Below are 12,832 nucleotides of genomic sequence, written 5' to 3' on the forward strand. Positions count from 1 at the left end.
AATTTCACCTTTCACAAAGCCTTCAAATATTCTTAGCTCTCATTTTTAATTTGGAGTTTTACCCACCACTGCCTCTTAATATCAAAGAAATTTTTTAAAAAATTGCTCTGATGTGAGCATCATGGGTAATACATCCATAACACACGAACTGCGATGGAGATTTAAGTGTCAAATGTTAATTCCTTGCAGCTTAATAATGTACGATCGTTAGCTCGGTGCTTAATATGCACTGCTGCGCTCATCCCCTGAAGCGACTTGCCACTCGCTCGCAGAGCAGGACCAAAGTGAATCTGAGGTCCGGTGTGGAACCACGCTGCCATCTAGTGACCATGAACATTCAAAATAAACCAGAGTCAACTGTTCGAACACTTTGCAGTCTGGCTTCCTGTTCACCTGATCTGCTTGCAAACTTGTCGAGCACGGTTGCCTAGTTACCGCTGACCTTCCCGTTGTGATTTTAACAAAAGGATGCGCCGAGAAGGTAGCTATGGAGACGCGACACGTGCGCTCGAGGTGTTCGGCTCCGGCGTCTACGCTACAGAGGATGACTTTTGAGCTCATGGGTTTATGATGCAAAGCCACAAAGTTTTGGGAATGAAAGCAGGAGAGCTGAGACAGGATTAAAAACAAGACTTTTTAAATGTTTACTTACAGTTTTTTTTTCCATACATTACATACATCGTTCGGACACGTGGTGAAAAAAAAAACAATGAAGGGAGAAAAAAAAGTCGCAAGAGTGGGAAAACGAGTCTGATAAACGGCTGAGGAATGTGTTTCAGAGTGAATAATGAGCGAATGAAGTAGTGTTGAGTGACTGTAGTCCCTTCACAAAACTGTTAACACAGTGTTTGACTGAAATTTCAGCTTAAATTTTTTTTGCATTAAAAAACACACATTAAAATAGCTTGCCATGGCTTGGTAGAGCTGTAGAGAGAAAGAGAGAGAGAGAACCTTAAAAACAAGTAACATTCTGCACTCCTGTTACACTAGTGCACAAGTCTTAGTGTTTACAGTATACCTCCCAAAATAGTGTTGAAGCGTTAATGGGTATAACTCAAACTAGAGGCGCTCGAACATCGTCTGCTAATGCCGAGTGCGTTTTTCGGAAATACATTTTGCTGGAAAACAAAACAAAACAAAACAAAAAAAAATCAACACAATCCAAAACCATTCCAGAGGTAGATGCCTGTAATGACAAATGTCCCTCTTCCCTGTAATGTGCATACAGCATATTAAAATCCACACTCGGTCAGTTATCATAACAAAACATGGAGATTTCTATTAAATTGCACAGGTGAAAAATGAAGCTACAGAGTTTTTTAAAAAAGGGGGGGGGGTGTCAACATAACTCATAACTAGTCTTCACTTTATGTTGAATAAACACCATTACATTAGCTCACTGGAGAGAAAGCTGCAACATTGCATTCTGTATTCAAGATCAGAAAACACTTAGAAACTGAGGTGCAAATCAGGATCTAAAAGATGACAAACAATTAAAAAAAAAACAAGCATCAGACACATATATATAAAAAAAATGGTAAGTTGCTTTGAAATAGTGTGTAAAGAGAACTTTAAGGTTGGTGAATTTGTGGGAAAAGAATCAAGCATAATCCAACAACAAAACCTGTTCATCATGTAAAAGTTTGGAGTGTTAAAAATGTACACTTGTGTGTTTTCAAAAGAAACACAAAGGATCACGATGGTTAGGGTTGAGCCGAGTCTTTAACCACCACAACGACGAGATGTTCCTCCTCTACTTTGCCCAGAGTTTTGAGAACAGTCTGGAGGTATTGCTGGGAGAAGTCACAAGGCGGGAACGCGTAAAGCATCCCTCCTGTCTCGCGTTCTTTTGGGCCACCCAGAGGCAGACCGATAACCCCAGCTGCTTGTTTGCTCCTGAGGTAGGTCACCAGGTTGCGAAGGAAGCGTTTCTGAAGTCCATCGGGCGGGGGCGAGTCCCGATCCATGGGTCCCTGTACGGCCAGAAGGACGGTGTAGCCGTCAGCACCGCCGAGCCTGATGCGGCGACTCACTTCGTCCAGCTTGGGTTGGTCGAGCCGCAGCCGCTGGGCGATCTTGAGCTGCGTGATTTTGCCACTGTTCGTCTGGTCCTTCAGAAGCGAGAGAAAGAAGTTGGCTCCTCCGTCCAGGAGATGCATGCTCGTGGGAAAGCAGCTGTTCTTTAGGACGAGAGAGCCGTGCCACACTCGGCTGAGGGTCTGGGCGTATTCCGACAGTGTGCTGGGCTTCTTGGGTTCGCTTTTGGGCTTTTCAGAGTGCGAGTCTGGCTCTGTGTCCGTTTTGCAATGATTGCGCTCGGGATCCACGGCTTTCGCGGCCGGTCGCTCATCACTGGAATGGCGACTGCTGTCAGGTGTGTGGTCTTGCGGATCAGACGTGGAGTCAGGGAGGCGGCCGCGAGTTCTTTCAGGGCTGTCATCTGGAGTCTTGGGAGGAGCCGCTCGCACCCTAGACCGCCCTCTTTCCTCAAACTGTTCACCAGGACTGATACTCCGACTCCGCGTTCGGCTCCGGCGCTTGCGCCTTTCCTCCCAGCCTTTCGCCCAGCGCTCTCTGCTACGACTGCGCGCTCTCGTACGACCAAACGCTTCTGGGTTACTCCTCCGCTCCGTACCCTTTGGAGGACTCCAATCTCGTTCGGGAAGCCCTCGTTCTCGTTCCCTTTCTGCATAAAGAGGATGAGAAGGCGAGCGGGCTCGTGCTCTGAGTTCCCTCTCCAGGCTCCGATGGCGACCGAAGCCATCAGCTATAATGTCATAATGTGAGGGCAGTGGGATGGGTGGCGGGTACTGCTGCGGGTAGGATCGGGTCTCCTCTGCTTTGGCGAAGTCGACGCGTAACCTGCGGCCACCCAGAGGGAAACCTCGCATCTGGGCACATGCCGCCTGGGCTGCATCCAGGCTCTCATAATGGATGTAAGCAAAGTTGTCCCCTTTCATATAATCAATCGTGCGAATGCTACCAAAACGGTCAAATTCCCGGGCCAAAGCGGCCAGCGAGGTGTTCGGGCCCAAACCACCCACCCAGAGGCGCGTGGTGGGGTTGGCCTTGCCATATCCAATCTTTACCTGGTTTCCACCGAACACACGGCCCTGCATGGCCACTTTGGCTCTGTGCGCCATGTCCAGGTTCTGAAACTTGATGAACCCATAGCCGCAGCCTTGTCCACGGGCAGGCCGCTTGATGACGATCTCCTCGATAATGCCATACTTGTCGAAACCTTGACGGAGCTCTGCCTCAGACACGTTGTGGTCCAGGTTGCCAATGAACAAGTTTCTGGTGGCACGCTGGTCATCTTCGGGCATTAAATCGTCCTCGGGCAGGGGGTATGCATAGGCACGGCTTCGCTCTTCCAAAGCACTGTAATAGTCCAATACACGCTCTCGTTCCCGCAGACTCAGACTATCCACATAATGTCTAGTTCTCACATCACGGATTGCGCTCGCTCCAGGAGAGAGAGACCGTTGCCTATAGGGATACGGTCCATGCAGAGGCACGTAGGCGACGTCAGGCGGTGTGAGGCTGCGACGCCGCACGTACATGGGCTCAATTTTGAGCGGACGGTCATACAGCACGAGCCTGGCCTTGGCGTGGCGCGCCTCTCGCGCGCTCTCCGGCTGCCGAAAATTCACGTAGGCGATCCGGCCCAATTCGGGCGTGTGCGAGAGCTTAACGCTAACGTCCCCGAACTTCTTGAACTCGTGAAACAAGCCGTCCTCCACGTGCTCGTCGGAAAGCTGCGAGCCCAGGTTGCTGATGAGCAACGTCTTATATTCCAGTCCGCTTGCGCCCCTGCTGCCTCCGAGCGGGTCCGCGACGGGGGCTTTGCTTTTCGGGATGATGGATGGAGGCCGCGGGAGAAGGCCTGCTCGCTCTTCCCGCGCACGGGGCTTCTCGCGCTCGCCGCTGCGGCTTCGCGCGCGCTGTTGTTGTTGTTGCTGCTGCTGCTGCTGTTTCTGGTAGCTCCGACTCTCGGCGAGAAGCAGAGCGAGCGGTGGCTGACTAACAGCTGCTGCATCTTCCCGGCGGCTGCCTTCGCGGTCTCGTTCTCTCTCCCGAATACGCTTTGCGAGAGCTCTGCTCGGACTGGAGTCCCGCTCGGCCTGCCTTTTCATTTTCGGATGCTCAAACTTTTCCCCGAGCCAAACAGAATCCAGACCGGATGCACAACAAAGTCCGCGGTTTGCAACGCGCTGCACATCAAGATGTCGAGTGCAGAAAGCGACACGCACGTTCGCACCGCAAAGAAACGTTACGCGAGCGGTGTGGAAAATAATAACAAGGGTAAAAAACGCGATAAAAACATAGGCATCGTATACGCTGCACCTACGCCGCCATCTTGGACAATGGGAATGTGTGCGCGCTCGCCGGTGGGCGGGGTTTGTGCCGACGGAAATCAGGGCGTCATGACGACACGAGAATCGATTCAAGTGAAATGATTTAAATTCACCTTTTTTTTAAGCAAAACATTATCTTGTATGTTTATATCATTCTGTTTATATCATTCTGTATTCAAAACAGTGCATATACACCATACACAACTGAGACACTCAGTGACCAACAAGTATAATATTTGCAAATGTTTGCATAAAATGAATCTGGAGAACAGCCATGTGGTCAAACCCATGCAGTCTGACATGGAAGGGCTGACCTTCATTTACACACATAAATGTCAGCTGGATCACGTTATTGAATATAAAAATCCGTCGGTCTGGATATCTTAGGATCTAAAGGTCCCCGAAGACTTCACTGTACAACAAACTTGTAAATAAACCCAGAGAAAAACACTGAAATATTCCACTGTCATGCTTCATCACATGGTTCATTAAAACCTTCAAAAGAGAGACAAGATAAAAACCTAAAACACAGGGTCAGAAATCATTAAAGGTATTTTTTTTCACTAGTACAAATACCAGGAAAATTTTGTAAAACATGATAATTTAATTTATTTATTTATTTTTATTTTTTTTATATGGAAAACTAGGACTGGTTTAATACACTCAACAGAAAAAGTAAAATAGAAAATATAAGGAATTAAAACCTTTGTGGTGTGCTGTTATGAGAATCACAAAAAGCTCACAAGTTGATTAATTTTCTAATAACAGCATATCCCGAAGTGTTTTATTCCTCTTATACCACAGCAAATTGCTAACAATTACCACTGTTACTTATTAAAGAAAGACATGTATGTTTTATTCCCCAAAGAGCTAGATCCTGTTATCACTTATGCTGGAACAGTCGTTTCAAACCACTTTGTAAAGTTAATATATAAAAACAAAATCCAGATAAATAAAAAAATAAAAAATAAATTCACCATATCAACAATTACATTTTTTAATGTGTTTATGTGGAGTATACATGGCCCTACAGAAAAGCTAACAATATTACAGCAAGGACATTAAACATGGGATTTTGCCTGACTGTCAGATGCTGTGGTTTTAAGGAAATTAACTCATCACCTTCTGAGCAATCGGATTTGAGAATTCTACACCGCTGTGGTATAAAAGCATGCATAAAATGATGCCAACAATTTGACATCTGTCAAGCTTACCCCAGAGAAATGACGGCAATATGAAAACGAAGCCAAATCTCAGCCAACATGACGTCACGCGTGGCTGCACCGACTCGGCTCTCGATGGATTAGATGTTTGCAAATCAAACGAAATAGGAAAACAGAGCCATTTTCTTCTTTTAATGAAAAAGTATAGTACAACGTTAATAAACATGTTTTACAGTGACGTCAACTTGACTTGAATCGGTTTGGATTCTCCCACATCCTCTTCCAATATAATAGTCAAAAAAAACAAAAAAAAACCCTATTTAATATTTAATTTGAAAAGAAACTAGAGGTGAACTACAGGGTGACAGTGGTTTGTGATCTTATCCAATCATGTCTAGGTATAAACATTTCCTGTATTCTGTTTCAACTCCAAGTTTAGCTGATGTTTGCGTTATTGTTGAAGATATATATTTATCGTTAACACTGTAAACCTGAAGTACATGTATGTGTGAACTTTTGGGGGGGGGGGGGGGGTTGGTAAGCCTTGGTCTCATTTGGTATACAGATGAATCCTTTTATTAGATAGCTAAAAACAGTTGAGTCAGTCATGTCCATGTTAGCATTTGACACATTTATGTAATCAAACTGTTTGCTATTTAGTGGCATTGCTGTTATATTAAGGTATTCTATATATACGAACTTCGGGTTGAAACAGTAATATTTACAGTACAGTGTACTTAAAATAATGGATGGATGAAAGGTCCTCACTTTTACCACTAGATTAACAGGCAATATGACAAACAAATCCACGCTCCCCATCAGGAGGCATCAAAAGAAAAAAAAAAAGAAAAAAAATATCCATGATCACACCCATGATGCCCTTAACCACTCCTTTGGTCCCACAAGTCCACAGAGAGTTTACAGGTCTGTCCGTGCCTTGGCTGCGTTCGGTGCGTACTTGGGCATGAGCTCGGTGATTTTACGGATGAAATCCGATTTCTCTGCGCAGCCCTTACACGACTCGCCCCATTCATCCAGAATCTTCTTCAGGTCCTTCACCTTCAGCTTTTTTAGGTCCACTGTGCTCAAGTCCACTTGTTTATCTGTGGAAGGCAACACAGAAATAAATAACATGTTTAAAGCACAAAGATAAAACAGGAAATGAGTCAACCATGTCAGCCATAAAGAGAAAAAAGCCTTCGCAAAGCAACACACTAGCAGGAGGTTGAAGGTTTCTCTAGCCTCTGGCTTGCTAATTAGGGAAAGATTTCATGCAAGTACCAGTGATCCTGACTGCTTCTGCTCACCAGACTGATGCCCTACTTCTGCTTGGTGTTTCTCATCAATCACATACCACATTTTAACTTTTGATCCTGCTGCTCCAGCTGTTTTAATGACTGGAAGACAGCTGGGTCACACAAACATGAGTTTTAATAGGTCAAACATGAGTTTTTACTCATTCTCCAATTATCATTCCAACCAAAGTATGTTGTCAAGCGTTAGATGTGACACTTTGTTGTAAGCCAGTTTAACGTTTTTGTTTATCAAACAAATATTTGACCATTTTCGGTTCATGAAATTTGCGTTTGAAGCTCATAAGTTAACCATCTACTTGTCTAACGTTACCTAAGCTGACAGATACACTGAGTCTCTGTTTAACTTGACAGACCTTGAACCGAGTCAAGATGAGAGCACTTGGCTAAGAGGTTGTTTATGTGAAACCGGAAAGGGGAACGATGGTGGGGTTTCAAAGAGCATCAATTAACACATTCGCACTTGGAAATCAGATTCATTTATCGATTATTGGGGAAATGATTCTTTTTATTTTTTTTGGGACATATCCTCTGATGTTAAAACGTGGAGCTCCTACGCAAAGTGTGTGATGAAGATTGCCAGGTCTAAAAATTCTCAGCTTCTTGATCCAAGATGTCACGTCTCTGAGGACGGGCAGGGAAAACGTTCTAAACACTAGTGACAAAAGTCATTTCGAAATGAGTTTTTAATGAACGCTGTTTAGTTAACCTACAACCTAACACTCTACTAAGTGTCGATGAATCCCTCCCTAGCTGCAATTCCTCCTACATCCTTCCATGTGACAGATATTCAAATGGTGATGATCAGTGCTGATTTGCAAGGCAAAGCTGATGGCCTCTTTGAGAAAATACTCGAGTTTCATAACCTGCCTGCATGATTTCTCAAATATATGGGACATTTTAATACACATGACAAACAAATATCTGTTTTCAGGTCTCGAATGCAAAATACGCCCGCCCACCCACTCGCCGTCCCAAGCTGAGAAAATAAAAATGATATATGGTGCGAATGAGCAAATTTAATTTAGTAGTAGCGATGGCTTAATCCTAGCAGATGGAGTCTTTAAGATTTTAGACTGTCACGCTGAGCTTTAAAAAAAAAAAAAAAAGCTTTATTGCTTGGATGCACTTGGATACAAGGGATGCCTTTAAAAGCTCAGGGGTGCATTTATCATACGCTATACAAACTAAATGCCAGTTGTAGCTCAATAAAACTACTCAAGTATATTCTTTCTTTGCATCTACATGTCAGTAAATAAATATCGGACCAATTTCTACTAAACATGAATAAATATCAAAGGGCATTGTCAAGCTTTCTCACTTTTTTTTCCCCCTAAGAACTCCTCAGTATCACAGTTTCATATCTATCGCTCGCTTGACAACTGGCACTTTCATTACCCAGGATTCTGTGTCTGAGATTTAGCTCTATGTTTAAAACCACATGGTGGAACAAATGAGGCACTAAACTCGATAACTATTTGTTTGATCTCCAGCGTTTCCCATATGTAAAGACTACAGAATGTACAATTTTGGAAATCGGCTCAGAATTAAACACTCAAGGCTGCGTCCCAAACTATATCCTGCACACTTTAATATGAAGCTTAAATAGTACAGACTCCATAATAAATAATGCTCCAAACTTCAACCAATAAAATAATCCATTCCTTTATACTGACTGACAATGTCTGAAAGCCAGTGTACGGGTAAAGAGGCTTGCTGATAAAAAAAAAAATTCAGGGCTGCATCCCAAACCATATCCTGCACACTATATAGGAAGCCTAAATAGTCTTGACTCACATGCCTGTGGCTCTGTGTGAAGCTGTAGAGGAAAATCTGCGATTCCAAACTTACCGTACTTCAGTTCACAGATCTGGCTGTCTTTTTTCTTGAGCTTTTCACACACCTTCTCCACCGGCATGTGGTAACTCAATGGTTTCGAGACCTCGTTAGTGATTTTTGTAGCAGCATCACTTGTTGCTCCGATATAGTAGCACTGTGTGACGAAAGGGGAGGAAAAAAACAAAACAGTGTTGGTGACAATTAAACATTAAGTCAGAGGAACTATTCACTGTACAAATTACATGCAAACAGCAGACTTACAAATCGGTTTTCTTTTCCTTTCGCGTCCTTGCAGGCTTTCACCAGAGCTTTTTCGATGGCGTCGCTGGTAAACTGTACGTCATGGTCTTTTAGTGACTGGTAAAACTTCCCCAGGAAGCTTAAACATACTGAAGGAGAGAAAGATTAAGTAAGGAATAAAACATGAGGAAGTTACATGTGTTAGGGCTTAATTATCAACAATTGTGTGGTGTGATGTGAAGGAGTGTTACTGTTGCTACACCAATATAGAGTATTTTCCATGAACAGTGTGTGCTGAAGCAATTCCAAAATGCTTTTCAACACATTTACATTTTTTTTTTTTACATTATTACCTTATCCAGAGCGACTTACAATTTATCTCACTTCATACAGCTGAGCAATTGAGGGTTAAGGGCCTTGCAGTAGTGGCTTGGTGGACCTGGGATTCGAACTCACAACTTTCTGACCAGTAGTCCAATGCCTTAATCCATCAATAGCTATATTTAATGTTGTGGAATGTTTCTGTTAGTCACTCCCTCATTAGACTCCACCCCAAGCATTAAAACAACAACAACAACAATAAGAAGAATGCTAGGCTTTTGGTATCTAAATATATCCTTGCAGAAATCCTCTTCAACTTCAAAGATTTACACCATTCAGGCATAACATTATGACCACCGAAAGGTGCTGTGAATAACACTGGGACCTGTTAGTGGGTGGGATATATTAGGCAGCAAGTGAACATTTTGTCCTCAAAGTTGATGTGTTGGAAACAGGAAAAATGGACAAGCGTAAGGATTTGAGCGAGTTTGACAAGGGCCAAATTGTGATGGCTAGACCACTGGATCAGAGCATCTCCAAAACTGCAGCTCTTGTGGGGTGTTCTATCAGTGGTCCAAGGAAGGAACAGTGGTGAACTGGCAACAGGGTCATGGGCGGTCAAGGCTCACTGATGCACGTGGGGAGTGAAGGCTGGCCCGTGTGATCCAATTCAACAGATGAGCTACCGTTGCTCAAATTGCTGAAGACGTTAATGCTGGTTCTGATAGAAAGGTGTCAGAATACACAGTGCAGCTTAAAGTTTACAGCTTTACTATAAAAACAATGACGTATAAGAGCGAGTATATTAATATAACCTTGTGCTTTGTTTTTATAGCCGAAACTACATCAACACCTTCTGACCAATCAGATTCAAGAATTCTACAGCACAGGCTTACATCACAAAAAAATACTTCCTATCCAGATACACTTTTCGTGTTTTCCCGTCTAAACACAGGTCACTAACTGACTGAAAGCAAGCCACCACTGCACCTCTGATGTGTTTTGCATATCTAAAACAGTCCATACGGATACTGTGTGTGTGTGTGTGTAGAAGTTGTGGAGAGTTATCGACAAATATACATCTCTGACAAAGTTTCTGCTGGTGTGCCGACTTTCGCTTAACCAAGTAGATCTGGGTAATAAGATATAACCTATAACAATTACGTCATAATACGCTTTTCAAACATCTCAGGTATCCTGTGTACAATGACCGACTCTGGTGTTATGTCCAGAAACATTATCTGACTAGTTAAGGTGTAGATATTTAAGGTTTTTAAAGACAGCAACTACCAAGTTTTGAGCTTTCTCATACAGGAGTATAATAAAAAATTTTAATCATCATGGTTCTACCTTGACAGCTCTGTAAACTCATAAGAGTCTTAATGCCACTTTATTGCCATGTCAGATGTCACTGTTCACATCCAACACTTAGATTATTATTATTATTATCATGATCATCATCATCACTTGCAGTATGTTTAACTAATACACATCCTTTGTACATTTCCAGCTTAAATGTCACTCATAGTGACTTACTCAGAGGCTGTGTTACAAACGCACACTACCGTACTGAACAGTATCCTTCAGCAGAGCGTTGCTTAGCAATGTAGTGCACTATTTTTGGCACACTACTTAGTACGCAAGTATGCGATTTGGTCGCAGCCATTTAAAATGGTGCTGTTTGTAATAGCGTTTAAGCTGAAGTGTAGAAAGCAAGTGGGTTGTAGAGGCAGTTACATCTGTTGATTAATTCGTCTGTAAACAAGCGTGACACAATCCCGAGGAAGGAAATCACAGCTCAATGTTAGCCAGCTTGCTAACTCACACAAGCGCATCATCTGCCACATGATACTCACCTTCACACTCTCCGTCTTTTAGAGCCTCACTGCTGCTGGGCACTAAAGCGAAAACAAGAGCCACCGAAAGTCCACTTAAACTAAACATTATGTCCAAAACTTCTAAAACACACGTTACATATACACTGCGCTCTCTGAGACACACACACACACACACTCACTCACACACACTCACTCAGACACACCGAAAGGTCCGGATACCGGTTACACGAAAACGTTGCTACTGCTCTGGGGAAAGCTTCCTGATAATGTATGACCCGCCCCCTGCTTATACGCCATTGGGTCTTCTGCCACTATTCACAAGGCGATTGGCTTTTCTGCTGCTCCCGCACCACGCGCTCGCTTTCTGTTGGATGGAGATCATTTAGTCGCGGGACAGAGTCCAGTTGGCGGCTTCTGATTGGATGAGATCAAGGCATGGGTTTGACTCTTTGGTTTTGTTCAAGAGGCAGGCTCCTAACCCTAGTTCTGGAAGAATCCATGACTTTTACTTTTTACTTTTTTCCTCAGCTAATGCACTTAATTCAACTAATCAGCTTATCAATGGTTCTTACTAGTTGAAGTAAGTGTCTTAGAGTAGGAAACACACTAAACTATACAGGTAATTCCTTCCTTCCTCCCTCCCTTCATTCATTCATTCATTCATTCATTCATTCATTCATTCATTAATTCCTTAATTAACTAATTAATCCATCCATCCATCCATCCATCCATTAATTTATTAATTCCTTAATTAGCTAATTAATCCGTCCATCCATGCATTCATTCATTCATTCATTCATTCATTCATTCATTCATTCATTCATTCATTTATTAATTCCTTAATTAACTAATTAATCCATCCATCCATTCATTTATTAATTCTTTAATTAGCTAATTAATCCGTCTATCCATCCATTCATTCATTCATTCATTCATTCATTCATTCATTCATCCATCCATTCATTCATTTATTAATTCCTTAATTAACTAATTAATCCATCCATCCATACATTCATTCATTCATTCATTTATTAATTCTTTAATTAACTAATTAATCCATCCATCCATCCATCCATCCATCCATTCATTCATTCAACCATCCATTCATTCACTTATTCAGTGGATCATTAGGCTACGTTGTAGCCTCTCATCTCCACTGGTTCTTCCCTGTGTCTTCATGGGTTTCCCCCAGGTTCCCTAATTTTCATTCATTCATTCATTCATTCATTCATTCATTCATTCATTCATTTATTAATTCCTTAATTAACTAATTAATCCATCCATCCATTCATTTATTAATTCTTTAATTAGCTAATTAATCCGTCCATCCATCCATTCGTTCATTTATTAATTCATGCATTCATTCATTCATTTATTAATTCTTTAATTAACTAATTAATCCATCCATCCATCCATTCATTCATTCATCCATCCATTCATTCACTTATTCAGTGGATCATTAGGCTACGTTGTAGCCTCTCATCTCCACTGGTTCTTCCCTGTGTCTTCATGGGTTTCCCCCAGGTTCCCTAATTTTCATTCATTCATTCATTCATTCATTCATTCATTCATTCATTTATTAATTCCTTAATTAACTAATTAATCCATCCATCCATCCATCCATCCATCCATTCATTTATTAATTCTTTAATTAGCTAATTAATCCGTCCATTCATTCATTCATTCATTCATTCATTCATTCATTCATTCATTCCTTCATTCATTCATTTATTAATTCCTTAATTAACTAATTAATCCAT

At 42.2% G+C, this 12,832-nt stretch overlaps 2 protein-coding genes across 2 annotated transcripts; both read right to left on the minus strand.

Annotated features, from left to right (window-relative positions):
• Positions 1-620: 620 nt before the first annotated feature.
• On the minus strand, positions 621-5,547 carry rbm15b (RNA binding motif protein 15B). Its single transcript, XM_058373486.1, has one exon. It carries the CDS (start codon positions 4,134-4,136, stop codon positions 1,704-1,706), a length of 2,433 nt encoding a protein of 810 aa, XP_058229469.1. The 5' UTR covers positions 4,137-5,547; the 3' UTR covers positions 621-1,703.
• Positions 5,548-5,698: 151 nt separating this feature from the next.
• On the minus strand, positions 5,699-11,328 carry manf (mesencephalic astrocyte-derived neurotrophic factor). Its single transcript, XM_058373487.1, has 4 exons — positions 11,091-11,328; positions 8,935-9,062; positions 8,686-8,827; positions 5,699-6,624 (listed from the first exon to the last, which is right to left on the minus strand). The coding sequence occupies exons 1-4, from the start codon at positions 11,176-11,178 to the stop codon at positions 6,440-6,442; spliced, it is 543 nt and encodes a 180-aa protein (XP_058229470.1). The 5' UTR covers positions 11,179-11,328; the 3' UTR covers positions 5,699-6,439.
• Positions 11,329-12,832: the final 1,504 nt, after the last annotated feature.

The sequence above is a fragment of the Hemibagrus wyckioides genome, linkage group LG21, assembly GCF_019097595.1.
Source record: "Hemibagrus wyckioides isolate EC202008001 linkage group LG21, SWU_Hwy_1.0, whole genome shotgun sequence".
NCBI classification, from domain to species: domain Eukaryota; kingdom Metazoa; phylum Chordata; class Actinopteri; order Siluriformes; family Bagridae; genus Hemibagrus; species Hemibagrus wyckioides.